Source organism: Triticum aestivum, chromosome 4B (assembly GCF_018294505.1).
Source record: "Triticum aestivum cultivar Chinese Spring chromosome 4B, IWGSC CS RefSeq v2.1, whole genome shotgun sequence".
Lineage (NCBI taxonomy): Eukaryota > Viridiplantae > Streptophyta > Magnoliopsida > Poales > Poaceae > Triticum > Triticum aestivum.
This window is the reverse complement of record NC_057804.1, coordinates 25,537,955-25,559,515: the sequence shown is the minus strand read 5'-3', so window position 1 is coordinate 25,559,515 and position 21,561 is coordinate 25,537,955. Positions and strand designations below refer to the sequence as shown.

The 21,561-nt window shown below is 40.2% G+C and overlaps 1 protein-coding gene across 1 annotated transcript in view; it reads right to left on the bottom strand.

The window, feature by feature from the left end:
* Nucleotides 1–1,583: 1,583 nt before the first annotated feature.
* Nucleotides 1,584–21,561, bottom strand: part of LOC123090719 (inositol hexakisphosphate and diphosphoinositol-pentakisphosphate kinase VIP2) — a gene marked incomplete at its 5' end in the record, with an annotated part of 21,775 nt that continues 1,797 nt past the window's right edge. The window contains 25 exon segments of the mRNA XM_044512053.1: nt 1,584–2,027; nt 2,125–2,199; nt 3,893–4,060; nt 4,141–4,198; nt 4,288–4,532; nt 4,660–4,731; nt 5,393–5,459; nt 5,791–5,835; nt 5,943–6,175; nt 6,913–7,038; nt 7,547–7,621; nt 7,704–7,766; nt 8,811–8,893; nt 9,650–9,692; nt 10,721–10,879; nt 11,657–11,738; nt 11,895–11,965; nt 12,081–12,180; nt 12,266–12,472; nt 12,564–12,649; nt 15,058–15,132; nt 15,802–15,894; nt 16,566–16,670; nt 20,484–20,554; nt 20,945–21,098. Of these exon segments, the coding sequence (XP_044367988.1) occupies nt 1,743–2,027; nt 2,125–2,199; nt 3,893–4,060; nt 4,141–4,198; nt 4,288–4,532; nt 4,660–4,731; nt 5,393–5,459; nt 5,791–5,835; nt 5,943–6,175; nt 6,913–7,038; nt 7,547–7,621; nt 7,704–7,766; nt 8,811–8,893; nt 9,650–9,692; nt 10,721–10,879; nt 11,657–11,738; nt 11,895–11,965; nt 12,081–12,180; nt 12,266–12,472; nt 12,564–12,649; nt 15,058–15,132; nt 15,802–15,894; nt 16,566–16,670; nt 20,484–20,554; nt 20,945–21,098 (2,841 nt within the window).

Genomic DNA, 21,561 nt, shown 5'->3' with positions numbered 1-21,561 from the left:
ACAGTGAACATTTGCGCCATTGTGTATAAAACCAAATGAGTGTTAAAATGGCGAGTGTTCTGAGCAAGAGGAGGCGATGAGAGGTGAATTTGTTCCAATCAAAAGAAAAGGGTGCAATTTGTTCCGCTCGAGAGGAAAAAAGCGCAGTCCGTTATTTTTGTTGAAAAGTCACGAAAAATAATAGTGCCCAAGATACACGTAAATCTATCGCCATGAGAAGGCAGAAAGAGACCCCTTTGCCCTGTGCGTCTTTTTTTTTTTTGCGGGAACCTGTGCATCATATTTTATCTTGCTGGCCAAAAATACCCGGCATGAAGCACCAGATGCTTCGAGGCCAAAATGCAAACAAGCAACTCCTGCTCTCCAACTTTAAGTGAAGTTGCCCTCCACTTCTCATACATATCCACTTTTTATTTTAAACTTTTAATTTCCAGAGAGTTGCTACGTGTGCAGACCAACACATGTACTCCCTCCGTTCCTAAATATAAGACCTTCTAAAGATTTTAATAGAGACTATATACAGAGCAAAATGAGTGAATCTATACTCTAAAATACGTCTATATACATCCGTACGTAGTTCATATTAAAATCTCTAAACTCAGCTCCACTACCCGTCCGCCACCCCATCAAGTGGGACGCCTTGTTGTGCTAGGAGGAGGATAACGACAACCTCGCCCTCCGTGTCGCGCTCTAACGCTCGCATGTGGACTATAAATAAAGAGAAACAAAGTAAGTAGCTCTCTTGCTATTTGTTTCTCCGTAGGGGTCAAAAGAACAGGGATAACTACCTGCAAATAATAACATAGGAAAATAAAAAGCAAAATAAGAAAATCAGTTGGAAAATAAAATTGGATTCATTTAAGATGGACAGAATGGAACCAGGGTCCATTGGATGGAAGTAGATTGTGTCAAAAAAGGTCAGTTTTCGACAACCATGCATGTGCCTCAACTGGTTCTTGTGCTCCTTAACAAGTGTGATTTGTAGAACATAACCTCAGCACCATTATGGAGTGGACAGGGGACAGACGAGAGATCAGAATGGAACATCCACGTGAGAAAAAGATCAATGGCCGTCCATCTAGGATCGCACTTCACATCGTATAGGAGAATGAGAGGCCTCGGTCTTGGTTTCCAAGTAGCTGCCCATAGGACAGTTTGAACCAGAATGGTGAGCATGAGTTTTGGCAACCTCCACACAAGCACGCCATGAGATTCCTCAAACATCAACATCTTAATCGCCCCCATGACCCCCCAAACGCCTGTGAAACGTGACCGGTCGTGAGAAATATCGGGATCGACAGCATAAGCAGGGTTGCCTTAATAGCAGTAAGCACATTACATGCCAGTGCTACAAGGCAACGCGCCAAGCGCTATTTGGCCGCAGCAGCACATCCAGAGGGCGTCCACCACAAGGCAAAAAAATTACGAAGCACCCCTTTGCCGCAGCAGCAACACCGAGTATTATCGCAATATTACATTAGGAATGGTTTTTTTTTTGTGGACCGGAATCTTACTTCATGATCCTGGAAAGATGGCAGAAAACAAGATGCAAGTTCCTCATCATCACCTATCAGACAGATATCTTTGAAGATTTACCTACAATCATGCTCAAGATAAAGATGCCGGGCAAAAGTACACATGAGATTCATCAGTTTCTGGAAGACGAACCCAAGTTACCAAAATTGCGCAAAATGGTGTTGCCACCAAATGTTAACAAAGATGAATGAATATTCACATGAAGTTTACTTCTGGCAATTCGCAGCCTTTTCGGTTATTTTGCCGTTAGCTGCGCCCTTGTGAAAAGGCCAGAAACTAGCCAGCCGTTCAAGCACCCCAGCGCCCTTGGAGAAGTATCCTAAGGCTTGTGGAGTAGCCGGGGGAAAGTCCTCGGGGGGCATGGCGAATGGCCGCACCATCTTCTCAAACTTGTCCAGTGTCAGGCAAGAGCCAACTTCCTGCAGCCTCTCGGGCCCCATTATCGGCAGGGTGTGCTCCTGGAGCAATGGAGATGTTTCACTGGTTTTGTCCTGGACCAACCATACGTTCTGTTAGTAACCTCGAATGCATGGAGTACGAAGCAAGCAGAGACTTCCAGATTGTGAATAGAGAGGCGTGGGTGAGTACCTCGAGAGGGCTGAGATCAGCGCCACGACTGAATGTCATTTCGATCCGGAACCTTTTCTCATCTTCTAAAGGAACCTGTAAATAGTAGATTTGGTGAGCATCAGAAGTTTCCAAGTACAAGGATAATACCGATATTGGCAAAGAGCACCTATATGGATATTCTGTGGATGCTACAAAATCAGATGAAAGTTACAACCAACTTTCCATGTATAGTAACATTTTGATAGGCATGCTGGATGTATAGCTAGAGGCAGTAGGGAAAAACACCCAAAAAGAAAGTGCACTTTTATTGCTATCACTTTGTGAAGAATATAATGGAACACTTGATTTAAAGAGAGAACCGACACTAATACCATTTCAACTAACATTGATCTCTCTCACATCACACAATTGTTCCATCCTTGCAGACACTACACATGACGTACAGGATAGGACTATATGGATGGAAAGTAGGTTTGCCATCAATGCACAAGATCAGATAAATAGAATTCTGAGCTACCAGCAATCCTATTCCCAACTTCATTACATGAGCAATGGAATGGTTCTAGAGCGTTCATGCATAGACCATAAATAGACCAAGGCTTTTCCAGGCAAAAAGGGTCAGACTACAAGGGGACGCCACTACTTAGTCACATAACACCTTATTGATAGGAAATGACCCTATCATAAAGTATTATCAAATAACCATTTTCATGACATTTCAAAAATAACCAAATCCTAACTCATTTGGAAAAATGACTTGCCTACTACGCCATCCCAGGTAAATGGTAACCAGAAATACTAACAAAAACTAACACTTGGATACATACCCTTTAGAGAAGACAAACAAATTCAAAGTACAAGATTCAGGACACACCAATTCAGTGTGAGACAAATAACAAATACTGAAGAGATTATGTCACTTGGCATAATCAATAGATGATTTGATGCCCAATTTCATATACTGATGAAATACAGAGATCCCAACATAGCAAATGGAGATGGTATATTAGGTTATAGTTTTCCCATGACTGAGGAATGAAGAAATATCAAATTGCACTGGATGCTATATAAAATCACCCCTCAGTCCATCAGTGAAATGACGCTGCACCAGACAATTGGCAGGCAACACTCCATGCTGCATACATAACTAGCAATAGTGACAGCCCCCAACACAACCGAGTTATTTTGATCGAAAGCAAAACAGCTAGTTAAGCACCAAAACTCCCCTCAATTGTAGTTAATACAGGTTTACATGAGTATTGCAAGTAGGGCATTTGAGCACTGAAGATAGCTTTCTGAAGAAAATGGATGAACGATACTTCATTCCCACAAGAGTATTTGAGTAAGATAGCTTTTTCAAGAAAAGGTTCAACAATACTTGATTCTAGTACTCCCTCCGTTTTTATTTACTCTGCATATTAGGTTTGACTGAAGTCAAACTTCATAAAGTTTGACCAAGTTTATAGAAAAAAATATAAACATTTAACATAACAAGTCTATATGATGTGAAAGTACATTCAATAATGAATCTAATGGTATTGATTTGTTATTGTATATGTTAATATTTTTGTTTATAAATTTTATCAAAGTTTACAAAGCTTGACTTTGACCAAAGCTAATACGCGGGCTAAATAAAAACGGAGGGAGTATAAGGTTAGGAAACTTTCAGCTCAAAATCTTTTGAAAATGCTAACTCATATAAATATTAGAAATATGCAGGATTATTTATAATTACAATATAATAAAGGTGAAGACTGTTGACAGACATATTGAGAAATATCCTTACCTCTGTATTTTCGAACATTCTAAGCACAATATTGCTCATGTAATCAAGCTCCCTGGTTCTATGTAGTCGGTCCAAAGTACTTTGGCAGACAAGGCTATCCTCTCCGTGTAGAGACTCATCCAAGTTGCAATACCGAAGGACATTCATCAATGAGTGTATATGGGACTCCTGGTGGGGAAATTGCACAAGTCAGCACTTGGATTTCCAAAATGATGATCCGAACAAAGTACAGAAGTGCTCTGGTGTACCGATGTGAAATAAAGCCTTGTGCGGACATGTCGGTCTGGTGTCTTCACATTTGCATACCTGAAATAAAGTATTATTAGAACAATAAAATTTGTATGCAAATCAGTATAAACTTACTGTCGCAATAATCTGAAAAAACATGCACGCACTTAGGATCTAAGCGGTATTTAGTTTCTCTATCATCTTCATCTTCTTGGTCCATTGACTTTTCACTCGTCGTGCTAGATCTTCTTCCATCCTCATTTCTTACTTGAATCTTTTGCTGGTGCTCTACTTCTTTTGTTGGTAGGAATAAAGCTTCATCTTCAGTAAACTTCGGGTCAGCAACACAAATAGCTTCTTCACGAGTGTTCCGTAAATCAATTAGAACTTTTCCCATTAACCGGCGTGCTATCTAGGAAAGCCAATAAAAGTAAAGAACACATAAATAAATCAACATCTGGAGATAGCGTATGCATAGTATGCATACGATGTTCTACAATGACGAAAAAAGACAGTGCATGTCTAGCTTGACAACAAACCTTTGATCCAATTTTTAGTTTTTGCTTTGGGTTGATCCCGTACTCATTTGGAATAACACCATCAGCAAGAAGCTACAAGAATCAGTGTTAGATAAGGTTTGAAGAACATGTAAAACACTCCAAAGAACTTATCGACGTCAATGAACTATCGTAGAGCCTGGGCAAATAATTAAGGCACTGAGCTAGCTACCGTTTGCCCATTAAACTACCAACAAAATTTGCACGATTGGCTCAAATTCGTATGGAGCTTCCTCGGCTGAGACCGGGCAACTGCCCAGGGTCGGCGGGAGCTAGCTCCGCCACTGAAACTGAATGTCCTACAATGGATCTAAGAAAGAGAAGGAATGTTAAAACACGTAGTTACATAGTCTCGCTCACAGATCACTTCAACTTAAGAATTGTATCATCGGTTAAATTGAAATGGTCATTACAGTCCTATGATTATGGTTATTTTAAAGATTCAACATATGTGCCTCCAGTAAGCAGGCAAGGCTCTATCCAATACAATGATACAATAGGGCGCCTTTCCAAACTTGTGGCTAGAAAACAATGAATTCACAGCTTTGGTGAAATGATATCCCCAAAGCTTTGCTTGTCATAAGTACTCGGTTGCTTCTATCAAAATAATGTGGCTATATGATGTAAATACAAAATATATGCTTAATCAATAACTTCCATATATAGAATCAAAAGAAATATCAAACAGAAGAGTACGAAATGTAAACTTGCTTACTTGAGCAACTTTGTAAAGCTCTTCCAAACCCTTAAGATTGAGATGAGCATTATGCACGAGGTCATATCTGTCATGGCATTCAGTAGTTCAGTTGTAAGGCTTACGTGTTACGCCAGTTACAGATTGTTGTATTAGGATGATGATGTAATTATTCTCAAGGGAAAAATGAGCATATTATGTATAAGCTGAACAACAGCACACACATCAATTTCTAACTTTCTGAAGTTTGTTGAGCTAGTTTTGTTTCTATGTTTTGGAAGTTTAAACCATGGATATCTTCATGTCATATTAAGCATTTATACACTGAAGGGGCATTGATTGTTTCAAATGGATGAAGGATGCAAGCTAGTATATGGGAAAAAGTTAATTTGCCCTCCTTAAATACGGAGATCACTTACTTGCACGAGTCATAGACATCTGGAATCTGTGTAATGTCAAATCGGCTGCACAGTGATTTAAAAAGCACCATGAGTGACATAAGCTCAAAAGAAAACTCAAAAAATGATTTACAACATCAAGAAAAATTCTGAAGGTGAAACACTTTACTCACTCCTTTCTTTCATTATATAAATCTCTCTCAAGTTTTTTCCATCGAGCAAACATCAAGAGGAAGCTTTCACTACCACAAGGTAAGCCAGCAGCAATACGAGCAACATCAATTGTTGTTTTCCCAAGAGCCTTTGCTTGGTCGTATCTAGAAAATGAGCTTGTCAGCGCAAGCTTCTCCTCTTCGCCTTCAGCACGCAGCTTGACTTGTGCAGTAACTTGTTTCGTCAACTTGGCCTAATCAATGTACAATAAGGAGAGTCATTAGTTGCAACATAAAAAAAAGTATGCGGCTTAGAAATTTTATCTAGGACTGAAACCAAACATTTTTTGTACTGAAACCCTACAGGAATCGACTATAACACACACAAAGACGGGAACTAACACACACAAAGACGGGAACTAACACACACAAAGACAGGAACTAGCAAATTTAATTATGTGCAAGAATTTTCGAAATAATTGTGTGATGTTGATGCAATTAAGACAGAAGTTGTGTGTGCATCCCTAACTCCATATGACAGCACACCCTGCACTTAGGCAACAGACTGATAGTAGACCTACATGCCAACTCACCAGCAGACAGCTGTTACATAGTGCACTGCACCGCCACAAATTCTAAACTTTCATTTGCTTAGCTTAGACTGGTTATCTTCATGATCCCACCAAAGAGTCGGCACATTGGGTGTGATGAATCTATAGTAGTGAGCTTTGGGTGTCACCAACCAAATTTTCTTAAAATTATTTGAATGGCAGAAGATCTACCCAGACTTCTTGATATCTTATTTGAGGCAACTCATAAAAATATTGTTTGCAACATTATGACTTGAAGTACAATTAAAAAAGTGACGAAGTATTTTTCATCATGAATTATTCAAAACAGAACAGCAAGTACAACATTGATAAATATTGTGAATAATGCTAGATATGTTTAAAACAAAAGATTTATCTTAGATCCATTCAATATACTTTACCATCTTAGGAAGAAGTTCAGAAGCATTTGGAGGCAATCCTGCACCATCAACCATCCATGGAAACTCCACCGATCCATTGGTATTATCTGCTTTGGCATTTGAAATGATGATTTCATGCAATCTAGCCTGAAAAGCAAATCAGTTTACTGAACATTAGCTAACAATAAACGATGAACAAAACTCACGTGATATTTAAGACAATTAAGAGGCAGCGGGAACTGGGAACATGCTAGCTCTTCAAAGATATACGAGTTTAATACAGTGGAATTTCGTATTTTTCCTATAACTACTGACTGAATATCACATCACAGAGCTTCTGAAGATTGCCAAACAACAGTAAGAATTATTGAGGTAGCAGTTAGATTCAACATTCATGGGTGTGAAAATTTAACAGAACTGCTTGTGGTCACAGCAGTTCATAGAAGCTACATACTTAAGAGGCAACATTATCATCTCCTATATGTTCCAAGGCAAGACCTAAACAATGTGGAAACTTTGGCATGGTGGGATCTGCCTCGAGCTAAAAACAAATAGTGACATAGCTGTGCATGTGCTGCCTTTTCCCAGGAACTCTAGACACCCACTTGAACCCAGGTGAAAAATACAGTGTGTTTATCAAATTTTGAAAGCAAACCTTAGCTTCATCCATCTCAATGCTAGCATCTTCCAATCCATCTAGCATAGACGAATCTTTACTTACTAGAGAGACCTGAAAATGTTAATACAAAAGATAAATTTGAGAGAGGTGAAATTAAGGAACAAATGAATCAGCTAGAAAACAAGCAACAGACCAGTATGGGAGTTAGTTGCCCTTCCAAGTCAAGAAGACCTTTCGCAAATGCTGCAGCAGACATCTGACATGTACACCATCAGAAACAAATGAATCAGGATTGACTATTAGCATATGAGAAAAAATTATGCATGCCAATATGTATTTTGAAATGAGTTGCTCAAACCCCAGTCCTAGACAGAAGATACACTTAACATAAAAAAGGGCAGCCCGGTGCATGTAGCTCCCGCTTGCGCAGGATCCGGGGAAGGGTCCAACCACTTTGGATCTATTGTACGCAGCCTTTCCCTACATTTCTGTAAGAGGCTGTTTCCAGGACTTGAACCCATGACCTCATGGTCACAACGCAACAGCTTTTACCACTGCGCCAAGGCTCCCCTTTAGAAGATACACTTAACATAAGCGAAAGAAAATAAGGACGATATCGAAAGAGAAAAAGGAGCTGCTCAGCAGAAGGATCCATGAGGGGATCTGCTCAGTCTTCCTCCTGCCCTGACGCCCTAGTCTTCTTCACCAACATTGGCACCCCAAATAGCGTAACATGCCTACTATTATTAGGGCATCTCATGCTGCCATGAATGTTACTGAAAATACCAGGAACAAGAAATAAAAAAATCAAGCTTTTCCCATACTCTCTTCACTATTGTCACCAGTGACAACATCAGCTTTGGCACACTCAACATTTTGCTCGAGGCAAACTTCCTCCAGGAGAGCCAACCCAGGAGGCCCAAAGTTCCTTTCTAGATACCTGACTGCTCAAGTCTCACCTTGAGATTTAAAATGAGACCACCCAGGGACCAGCTGCAAGTAGCATTTTATTACAGAAGAAACTACAAGACAACATCATGAACCCTGCTAGGTCTCAACTGCGAGTGGACAGCATGCGCACTCACACTGCTAGCCAGCCGAGTGATGCTCGGATCTCCATATTGTCCTACGCTTTTCGTAGTTTAAACATACACAGATATCGAGCTAGTTACCACAGCACAAAGTATTTGAGTTCTCACCATTACATAGCAAGAAGCATGAACTTTTGCAACCTAAGTTGAAATTATCTAAAAGGATTTCAAAGGTGCTATGGATTGAAAAGGACAGCTAAAAGAATTACCTGAACACGTCCTTCATCTGAACTGTATATTTTCAAATCATGTCTGTACGTGCTATGAAGGCGAAGCAGACCTGTTCCTTCCCCTGATTCAGGATTCCATACTAGTCAGAATAACAGTTTCAAGTGCAAGAAATGTAATTCAAGTGCAAGACAAAAGAAGTTTCATAAGTATTAAAACAACTGGAAAATATAATAAGCCGAATGGAGTTTTATGATCGCTTATCCGTTTTACGATCATTATAAGCTGCATGACATCTAATGACCCCAACAAAGCACCAACTACTCTTAATTCCAAGTTCCCACCTTCGTCACCTATATCTAAACTTGCTTGCCATATTAGAATATTTTATAACTAAAATTGTTGGAGCTATGAAGGGGAGCCTTGGCGCAGCGGTAAAGCATTGTCTTGTGACCATGAGGTCATGGGTTCGAGCCCTAGAGACAGCCTCTTGCAGAAATGCAGGGGAAGGCTGCGTACAAAAGACCCTTCCTCGGACCCTGCGCGAGCGGGGGCTGCGTGCACCGTGCTGCCCTATTTTTAAAAAGAAAAATTGTTGGAGGCTTGGAGATATTTAAGTGGCATGAAGTTAAAGGTCAGGAACACATTATGGTGAATTGGTGATTTTGAAGTTTAGTGAGCAGACAGGAACACATTATTAGGAACACTCAGCTATGACCATCATCATTTCTCAAATTCCAGACCTTCAACACAATTTTCTCTTGAGAACATCGTTAGAGATCACACAAAATTGTGCCAAAATAAATATTTTCTCTCAAGAATATCCAATATTTTACTCTTTTCACGAGATAATAGAAACAACAAGAATGTGAACAATAACCTGGATAAATGTTGTTTCTGAAAAATCTTCCCAGTTCTTCTGCCTGAATGAAGATCATAAAAAAAATGCCATTACAATAGATGTATGTTGAATTGTTGATTACTAAATACTAATATAGATGCATGAAATTTGTTCTTCCATCATATCAAAATTTGACAAGTAGCTTGCCTCACTGAACATAAGAATATTTGAAAATTGAAATGACAGAAATGGCAGTTGATAAGAGTAATATTATTTAAAGATCCTGGTTGCATACACTGTTGACTACTATAGTGATTGTGAAAGACAAAAAATAGTCTTTGTGCTAGACTGGCAACAGTTTTTGCTGCCCTATCTACCAAACAAGAAGCTATGGACCAAAATGTACTACTACTTCAAGTAACAATGGAAAAGAACTTCTCTAACTCATAGATTACGTCAATCTACAAAAAGATGACGACTATGCTTGCATATGCTAACATGTGGCAGGTATTGAGAATGCTTTGAAGTTGGAGTATTTCCTAGGCCCAGCATGCATGAGGGCGTGGAACCATTACAATAGTTGCTCCTTTACTTTAAAGCAATCATGGATTTGCAGTTCTCAACACTAGAGCTTGTATTTACACATAGTTAAAGGCACGCCTAAGCGAGCGCTTAAGTGCGCCTAGGCTCTAGGCGATAGCAAAACGCCTAGCACATAACTGCGCTTAATCTGCACATAAGCATGCGCTTTGGTCAGAAAAGCGCAAGGCGGTGGCAAAACGCACAATTAACGCCTAGCGCTTTTTTGAACTATGTATTTACATAATGTGTATCCAAATATCGTTGATTGTGGTTCTCTGCACTCTGCAGAGGAGACCCTGTGGTCAGTTGGCTTGCATTGTGCCCAGGCTTTACAAAACTTTTAGCTCTGCCACTGGTAACAGAGCATAGGAAAAGGCAAAATATTCCTCTAAACATCTGTACTGAATGACTGGATGTTACTATGCTAGTTATAATAAATTACATTTGGAAATGAATAGCTCGACTGAATTATCAGAAAAGTTGACATCAGAAGATAGAATAACAAAGTAAAAAATTAGAAGTACAAACCTGCTTTCTCCCAGCATGAGTGAGTACACCACCATATTTCAGAATCATCAGGGCTTCTATTGGCCGATCCTCTTCACCTTCACCATTGTGCTCTGGAACTTTAATCCATTTAAGTGGCTTTAGCTGCACTTTCCGATAAATACCCGAGAAATGCCCACCCTAGAATTGCAGAAAATACTACAAGTAATTAGTTCTCGGTGTTCATTAAAAGATCAGTGCAACGTCTCAATGGCATAAGTCAGCATCCATTAGAAGACTGAGTGGATACATATATATAGTACAAGCAGTTGTGTTCTTTTTCCAGTAAGCTTGTTCTGGTACTAGATACAGATATAGATGTGTAAGACAATTTAAAAGGTTGTATTCATTCATTTACAACAGGGAAATAATAGGTGAACAAATTGGCATGTATAGTTCTTGCAACAGCATGCAAGTCATACGGAGAGACAGAAAGGAAGAAATGATCAAAACATTCGACAACTTTGTTGATTAAATTTTTAAAAGTAGCATTCATGCATGCCATGAGTGAATATCCTGAATTGGCAGCAAAGACTACTAGTGCACTCCTGCAGTTAGCTAACAGGAAGCACACTGGACATTGATATCCATTTGCTAATACCATAATAATGAAAACCGTCTAAAGGGGCATACCTAGTACAAAGCAACAGCAAGGAACAACAAACTACTTTGGATAAAAAAATCGAACTTGAAACATAAGTTTGTCCAAGCACATAAGGAATTTGAACTTGAAACAATTTACTGATGTATATGAAATAAAGGGAATATCCTTTTATCAAGTTTCCGTCTTTTTTTTCTTATCTTATACCAAACTGAAGTGGTGTGTATGGTTGCACTAGCATAGATATCCAACATTTAGCATGTCACATGACCATAGCAAATGTGATGGACAGGCAGATTTGAATAAACAGACATCACCTCCTCCAGTACTGCTTTGACTTGACGAAGCTTTTCAATATGCTCCAAATCTTCAGCATCACTATCACTCTCCTGACCTGACCTAAAAGATACACAAAACAATTCCAGATTTTGTCATGAAAGTACAGTTGAACAAACAAAAAGATCGAACTTCCGAAAGTTCGGAAGCATGTTAGATTTAAGTAATTTAGCCATTTAGTAAATACACAAATTATTTACTTCTTCCAGCACATGATACCTAGTTGGTGGCACAAGTTGTCTTGTGGCATCTAGCAAGTCTTGTAACTGTACTGCACTTTTCAGTTTTGTCTGCCAGGAAAGCACAAAACTGTCATACAATTTGAGCAACAATAGGTTAAGATTTTTTTTTCTCTAACATCACCAATAGGTTAAATTAAAACTTGAGATTAAACAAAGAGGATACCTCAGCTCTTGGCTTTCCACCATTGTACTTCAACATCAAATTCAGAAGCTTTTCCTCTGTAACTTTCAGTTTCACCTTCTGCTTTGGTGTCCGATCACCACTAAACAGATATGTGATGTAAGGATATAGCACTAACTCGTTAACAGCAACCATTCATGACAGTAAAACAGCGGTAAAAGCCTTACTGGCGTATCACAACAACGACGCAGCGTAGTTCTTCTGACTGACCGAATGTACCAATGATCCCACTTCCCTGTCGTGTAAGGCCTTCAGTAGACTGATCTGGTGCTTTAGATTTCCAAGGAAGGGTTGGAGGAATGGTTGATGAAAGATGAGGAGCTTTTGCATCAAGAAATATTTTTCGCATGATGCATGCAGCATCGTCATAATACCTGAATCATAGAAGAGTTTGTCCAAACGTTTCAGCGCACATTATCATACACATTCTTCAAAAGTAATGAAAATGAGAATCAAGGAAATCACTTGTAAGAGTTTTTTACAAAGCTCCATCCATTAACATCACAAACGTATGATCTTCCATCGCACCTTAAGAGATCAAAACCACAAACCTGTAGAAAACAACACAATAACTCAGTGAACAGATAATTAAGAAATATTATGACAAAGAGAAACGGTTATCAGAAGAAGAAAGCAGCATACATCGTACTTAGAAAACATCTAATCATATACTATATGAACATAATCTAACTAAAAAGCACGGACACGGGGACGGAAAGACGGGGATACGCATACGGGGACACGGGATACGGCATTTTTCAAAAACAGCCATTCGGGGATACAGCGGGGTATATAAATATATAAAAAAAATACTAGCATGTAATAAAGATTTAATGATAATTTTTAGATCATAGATTTTCTACTGGATATATGTTTTTTGTAAAGGAATTACTGGATATATGTTGCCTCATTTATATTAATAAAAGACTTTGGGGCAGCCTATAGTCCATATGAACCCTCCACTCAGGCCCATGCAGCTCTCCACTCAGGCCCATGTAAGGTCCAGTTCCTGAAACCCTAGACTAGTCAGCTCCTCTAGTCGTTCTCTTCTCGTTTCCTCCAGCCGCCTGAGAGCTGCAGAGAGCAGAAGAAAAGACTGCGCCGCCGTTTATATCTTCTTCCTCTCTGCTGGCTGCAGTCCCCATCTTTCTCCCCGCCCGATCCTTCTTCCTTGTCCTCGAACGCCTTGCCATCTTCCTCTCTGCTTGATGGATGTTCTTCATCGGGGGAAGAGCTGGGCTTGGGGGAAACGGCGACGGCGAGCGGGTGACCAGAGAAGCGAGTCCAGGCAGCTGCAGCCTCGAGCCTAGGCTGTGGCGGCGACGCTGGCTTCCGAATCCCCACCGTGAACACACCGTATCTGTCGTATCCCGATTTCTTTCCCCTTTTTTAATTCGGAAAAGATGGGATACTGCGGGATACGTGTATCCCGGCGTATCCACGCATGTCCCCGTATCCCCCCGTACTAGGACGGCAATTCGGCAGTTTCTGCCGTATCCATGCTTTGTAGTAATCTAATGCTCCGTATTGACTTTCCAAAAGATGGCATGTATGCGAGATTCAACCAACTTGCATCGCTATCTCTAAGTGTCATATTTGGTTTGTTGTTTTTTGTCTAAAGGTCCAAACATGAAACTGATTATTTAGTTTAACCATGATTGCCTATTGCCTAAGGGGAAAAGCCAAATTTCAATCATGAACTCTAGCAGAAGTTCACTTTTGAACCCTAAATCCTAAAACTGTGTGAAAGCAACCATTAACTATTGGAACAGTCTATTTTTCAACCTCAAGTGGCTCCACAAGTGGTTTTGGCTGACGTGGATGGCATGAGTCTACAAACTCATTGCCACATCACTGAAATTTCATGGCATTTTTTCTCAGTTTCCCCTTTTTCTTCCTTCCCTGGTATTTTTTGTGAAAGATTTTATCCTAATGCTGTAATTTTTTAGACTGCTTGTTCCATAGTGTTTGTTTTCATAACCCAGAAACCACAATCCCATGTTTCCAAGAACTCTCTCTCTCGGTGTCTCCCTATCAATGGCACTGACGTGGAGGACACATGGCATCCACGTCACCAAAACTAGAACCACTTAAGGGTGAAAAGTGGACTATTTCAATAGTTCAAGGTTGCAGTTCAAACAGTTTTATAGTTTAGGACTGATGAAAAGTGAACTTGTGCTAGAATTTAGGGGGAAGTGGACTTTTTTCCTTTCCTAAATGGCCTACAGTTGACAAGACCAGTTGATCAGGAAAAAATATAGCCATTTTTTAAATAAAAGAGAACTACAAAAAAGATGAAACAAAATGCTTTCTGGCAGTCCAATGCCCAGCAACATGTCAGACAAAAAAAGATAACAGATGATAAATTTAATGGGAATAAGAAACGAAATGCTAAAGGTACAACCAACAAGAATGAAAAATGAAAACAGGAGATAAGAGACACCAACTTAAGTAGGAAATGTATAGAATGATATGAGCAGGCATTAAAACTCTGAAAATAGCATATGGCATACATGTACATTTAAAAAACAGTACCCCCTCTGATCCAAAATAAGTGTTGTGGTTTTAGTTCAAATTTAACCTAAAACCATGACACTTATTTTGGATCAGAGGGAGTATTAGATTAAGAGCACAATATTTGGCACCATTAGTTATTGAATTATTATAAAATTAAAGTATTATGAAACTGAAATCAAGTATAAGGCTTTAGGTGGAGTATATGGTTTTTCTTTTCTGTAGAAAGTGAAAAGTACAAGTCATGTAGCCATGTATTTTGATTGTCGAGTTATAAAACAACTAGAGAAATACTGTACAAAAATTTTAGGAAACTAATAAGATCATAAGCCCATTACAGCATGACTTCAATAATTCACCATCAGACAAAATAAAATAATAATTGAGGGTAGCTATTCATTTCCAGGGACAACTATAAATAAAGAGAAACAAAAAGCAGTGTTACCATCTGTCTAAAAGCATTGCAGACATCTCTTGCCATTTGTTTCTCCATAGGGGTCAAAAGAACAGGATAACGTACCTTCAAATAATAACATAGGAAAATAAGAACAAAAAAAAAGATCAGTTGGAAAGTGAAAATTGGATCATTTAAGAAGCTGAACGGAATGGGACCAGGGTCCATGGGATGGAAGAAGTAGATTGTGTCAAAAAGGTCGACCTAATGGTTAAGAAGTAGCCAAACACAAAAATGCAGTTTTCAACAACCATGTGCCACAAAACACAGGCCAGGCTGGAGAAGAGTACCACCATGTTGACCTGGCAGATGTAATCCTTTCTTGGAAGATAACTCTAATAAAAGTTCACATCCGTGAGGACTTGAACCTGAGTTGTGGGATTGTACATCCACTCTCCCCATGCAGTAAGCTAGGCTTACTTCCTGACATATGTACATCTCAGCAGAGACCTATTAGTTTTTACTTTACATGTGTTATATTATCATTCATTGGGTTAAGTGGCAAACATAGCAACATCTATGGGAAAGTTTCCATAAAGAAATGTACATTAAATTGGAGTTTTACATCAGTATTCACATAATCATATAAAGAAATATTCCATGGATAGTCAAAAGATAAACTAGGGAGTATTTGAATCGTTGTTGAAAAAAAGAGTATCTGAATCTGGACTATGCAAAGAATATGGAAGTGTAATATCCAGACTATACGAAGGATATGGAAGTGTAATATCTTACTTCTTTCCCGTCAGGATTCCTCATAACAACACCATCAACAACTGGTGATTTGCGTGCCTCGGCATGCGCATATCCTGGGCCAACTGTGTAAACCTGAAAAGGCACGTTTTAATACTTCTAGCTAGATAAAAAACAATTTGTAGAGTAAATATTGCATGGCACAATTTACGTCATGAAAGACTATCTTGCAACTAGACAAAGCATGTCATGCAAGGACTAAGCAGGGACAGTGGGTCAGTTTGGTTTGCATCCATAAGTCCATGCCTGGGATAAATATGTGCCTGGACTAGGCCTGGAAAGATGGTGCTTTTCTACCTGGCCAGGCTCGCATGTGATAAGGCTGTTTGGTTCATGCCTGGCGTGGCAAAGGATCAAGTGGGAACCACACATGTGCTAGCTGCTACATTAGTACGAATTAATAATCCTAGGCAACTGTTGTAGAGGCCAGGCAGCGGCCAGGCATCCAAATTCGGACGCCTGAGGCAGGCTAAGTGCGTGCCTACATTTTTTGACCAGGCTAAGTACAAAAATTGGTCCCCAGGCCAGGCTAGTTCAGGCATCGTGAGGCTATCAACCAAACGCTCGTCAGGCAGTTTTCAGGCATGACCCAGGCCAGGCACCAAAGGCCCAGGACACCAACCAAACTGACTCAGTGTGCATGTCATTAAAGTATACATAAATAAACACAAGAACTAAGCAGTGACAGCAAGCATGTCTTTAAGATATACATAAATAAACACAAGAACTTCAGAAAGGCATCTTACTTTCACATCTGTCCCACCGGTAGGCATGAATTCCTCATAAATGTAAGATCCCTCACGCCTAACTCTCCTGACATCAGGATGAAATTCACTAGATCGGTTACCAACCTACATTTATTCAGCAATATAAAGTTTAAATTTGCATCCCAATAAAAGAAATGTTTATAAAAATAATACATAAGGCATAAGGAATTTTCTCAGTTTCCTGTTCTGCTTTGTTAAGTACTTAAAATGACAAAAGGTGAGCTAGTACTTCAGTTCTACACAGGGAAATTGCTTATCTATATAGAAATATATTCGTCAAGGAGAAAGTGTCAACAGGATTGTGTTTTGAGTCCTTAAATGACCAAACACTTCGAGTTTCTACCTATTTTTGCAGTACTTATGAATGGTAACTGGCCAGACAATGGCTCTGATACCCAAATAAATACTCCCTCCGTCCCACAATATAAGACGTTTTTGCAAGCTATGTTAGTTTGCAAAACGTCTTATATTATGGGACGGAGGGAGTAATTTATAAAACCAGTAGCCTCGCTCACTCATTCACACAAATCCTCCAAAATTCATGTGTTTATTTGTTGTGCGCCATCCAAAGGCATCACCTGCAAAGCCCCTGTGTTTTGAAATCATGTATCCATTTCAAAAAAAATCATGTAGGAACCTGGAGGACATGGAGGGGACAACATGGAGGGGACAGAAGGCGAAGGAGGTGGAGAATACCGGCTTCAAGCTGTGGTACACGGGGACGGCTGCAAACAGAAATGGAGTAGACATCTTGCTCAACAAGAGCCTCAAGTATGGAGTGGTAGACGTCAAGAGACATGGGGACCGGATTATCCTGGTCAAGCTGGTAGTTGGGGACTTGGTTCTCAATGTTATCAGCGCATATACCCTGCAAGTAGGCCACAATGAGAACACCAAGAGGGAGTTCTGGGAAGGCCTGGAGGACATGGTTAGGAGTGTACCGATTGGCAAGAAGCTCTTCATAGGAGACCTCAATGGCCACGTGGGTACATCTAACATATGTTTTGAAGGGGTGCACGGGGGCTTTGGTTATGGCATCAAGAATCAAGAAGGAGAAGATGTCTTAAGCTTTGCTCTAGCCTACGACATGATCATAGCTAACACCCTCTTCCAAAAGAGAGAATCACATCTACTGACTTTTAGTAGTGGTCAACACTCTAGCCAGATTGATTTCATCCTCTCGGGAAGAGAAGACAGGTGTGTGTGCCTACATTGTAAGGTGATACCTGGAGAGAGTGTTGTCCCTCAGCATAAGCTGGTGGTGGCTGACTTCCGCTTTCAGATTCGTGTCCAGCGGGATAAGCGTGCCAAAGTCGCTAGAACGAAGTGGTGGAAGCTCAAGGGGGAGGGAGTGTCCTGCAGGATAAGCGTGCCAAAGTCGCTAGAACGAAGTGGTGGAAGCTCAAGGGGGAGGGAGCTCAGGCGTTCAAGGAGAGGGTCATTAAGGAGGGCCCTTGGGAGGAAGGAGGCGATGCAAACAATATGTGGATGAAGATGGTGACTTGCATTCGTAAGGTAGCCTCAAAGGAGTTTGGAGTGTCCAGGGGAAGTAAAAGAGAAGCTAAAGATACCTGGTGGTGGAATGATGATGTCCAGAAGGCTATTAAGGAGAAGAAAGATTGATTTAGATGCCTCTACCTAGATAGGAGTGTAGACAACATAGAGAAGTACAAGATGGCAAAGAAGGCCGCAAAGCGAGCTGCGTGTGAAGCAAGGAGTCGGGCGTATGAGGACCTCTACCAGCGGTTAGACACGAAGGAAGGCGAAAGGGACATCTAAAGATGGCCAAGATCCAAGAGAGGAAAACGAGGGATGTTGACCAAGTCAAACACATCAAGGACGAAACAGACCAGCTCCTGGTGAAGGACGAGGAGATTAAGCATAGATGGCGGGAGTACTTTGACAAGCTGTTCAATGGGGAAATTGAGAGCTCTACCATTGAATTGGATGACTCCTTTGATGATACCAGCAGACGTTTTGTGCAGCGAATCCAGGAGTCGGAGGTCAAGGAGGCTTTAAAAAGGATGAAAGGAGGCAAGGCGATGGGCCCTGATTGTATCCCCATTGAGGTGTGGAGAGGCCTCAGAGACATAGCTATACTATGGCTAACTAAGCTTTTCAACCTCAATTTTCGGGCAAACAAGATGCCAGAAGAATGGAGGCGGAGTATATTAGAACCAATCTTCAAGAACAAGGGGGGTGTTCAGAGTTGTACTAATTACCGTGGAATTAAGTTGATGAGCCATACAATGAAGCTATGGGAGAGAGTCATTGAGCACCACTTAAGAAGTATGACAAGCATGACCAAAAATCAGTTTGGTTTCATGCCTGGGAGGCCGACCATGGAAGCCATTTTCTTGGTACGACAACTCATGGAGAGATACAGGGAGCAAAAGAAGGACCTGCATATGGTGTTCATTGACTTGGAGAAGGCCTACGATAAGATACCGCGGAATGTCATGTGGTGGGCCTTGGAGAAACACAAAGTCCCAGCAAAGTACATTACCCTCATCGAGGACATGTATGATAATGTTGTGACAAGTGTTCAAGCAAGTGATGGCGACACTGATGACTTCCCAATTAAAATAGGACCGCACCAGGGGTCAGCTTTGAGCCCTTATCTTTTCGCTCTAGTGATGGATGAGGTCACAAGGAATATACAAGGACATATCCCATGGTGTATGCTCTTTGCGGATGATGTGATGCTAGTCGATGATAGTCGGACGGAGTCAATAGGAAGTTAGAGCTATGGAGACAAACCTTGGAATCCAAAAGTTTTAGACTTAGTAGAACTAAAACTGAGACATGAGGTGCGGTTTCAGTACCTAGTTACGAGGAGGAGGTTAGCCTTGACGGCCAGGTGGTGTCTCAGAAGAACACCTTTAGATATGAAGATGTGAATCATCGAATCAAAGCCGAATGGATGGAGTGGCGCCAAGCTTCTGGCATTCTCTATGACAAGAGAGTGCCACAAAAGCTAAAAGGCAAGTTCTATAGGACGGCGGTTCGACCCGCAATGTTATATGGCGCTGAGTGTTGGCCGGCTAAAAGGCGACATGTTAAACAGTTAGGTGTGGCGGAGATCCGCATGTTGAGATGGATGTGTGACCACACAAGGAAGGACCGAGTCCGGAATGATGACATACGAGATAGAGTTGGGGTAGCGCCGATTGAGGAGAAGCTTGTCCAACATCGTTTGAGATGGTTTGGGCATATTCAGCGCAGGCCTCCAGAAGTGCCAGCGGACGGCTAAAGCATGCCGATAATGTCAAGAGAGGTCGGGGTAGACCGAACTTGACATGGGAGGAATCCATAAAGAGGGATCTGAAGGACTGGAGTATCGACAGAGAACTAGCCATGGACAAGGGTGCATGGAAGCTTGCTATCCATGTGTCAGAACCATGAGTTGGTTGCGAGATCTTACGGGTTTCACCTCTAGCCTACCCCCAACTTGTTTGGGACTAAAGACTTTGTTGTTGTTGTTGTTGTTGTTGTTCTAGGAACCTAAAGTGACATCTCAACCCCTGCATTTTTCCTATTCCAAAGGACCCAAATTTTGATATGCTCCCAACTCCCATCATAGAGATAAATTGGGTAAATCAAGGTCCCAAGTGTCCCAAATTAAAGAAAACCAAAGCCCAAACCAACAACTTCAAGATTGACTGTCCAAAGTATTATTGTCTTATTACGTTATTTTATTTCCATAGTTCAGAGCATCTAAAACATGGATAGACAGCCCTGGGTAATATGAACTCCAGAGGGTAATCTTATTACATTATTATTTCATCTTTTTTCATAGGTCAAAGCATTTGAAAGTTGATAGGCTTTAAACAATGGGAAACAGATTATCGTAATAAGCAACCTACATCCAAATGATATGCTGATTTAAAAGTTTACCTTACGGAATAGTTCTTTCATTCCACCACCAGCAGAATTAGGATAATAAATCATTATTCTATGGTCATCGCCTGAATTAAAAACAAAAACAAACGAAATCAGTGGCATATATAAGTATATAACTAGTCATTTCAAGTGAATATAACCTCATAATATGTGTATAATCAATAGGCTAATAAATTGTAGTCCTACGGACAGCCCCTGAATAAAAACACAAAAATAAAGGAATCACATGGCATGTAACTCTATAACTGAACTTGTTATAAGCAAATAATAACCTCATAATGTGTATTATAATAAAGAGATTGAATATATAGTTCCTTGTTCACTCTCAAAACTTCTTCTGGCATGCAGCAAAATCAGCACAATACTACACCAGTACCATTAAGAACTAATTCAGGACAAAGTGGCAAATATCAGTGTAGAGAATGAAATTGATTTGATAAATATTGAAACATTACCATTAGCAGGTTTCTCCACAAAGGGCTTAAGAAAGCGCTTTCCATGGATCTCCACAAAATCTTCTTGCTCAATGAAGTGGTCTAGCTCTTGGTATGGATACTCTCTATTGACAAGAGCATAATTCGGTACAGGAATTCCATACTTCTCAAGATGCTTATGCATAAAAGTGATGGCAGTTAGGTCAGTTTTCCACAGAAAAAGACAGAAGATTAAATAAGAAAACATGAATAATATTCAGCAAACTGTTAAAAATCTGTTACCGAATGAAAGGGGGTAACATGCAATATAACAGTGGGTATCAATGTTTAGAATACTATGGTATGTGATAGCCATATAACATACAATATTTGGGCCTTAAAAAGGAACATGCAATATTTAGAATGCTTGGTATGGTCAGTGGCTATCAAATTAAACAGCTGTTACATAGCCAAGCTGAAACTGATTTGGATCAAAACTCAACAGAAACAACTGTCACTATTCTTGACGCTTCAACACAAGCATGTTCATGTGCTTCAAATGTACCAAAGAACATGTTAGCTAATAATATGATATTGCTGACTTTTAGATGAATATCTGACATATCACATCCACAGGGCACACAAAAACCGATGAGGCT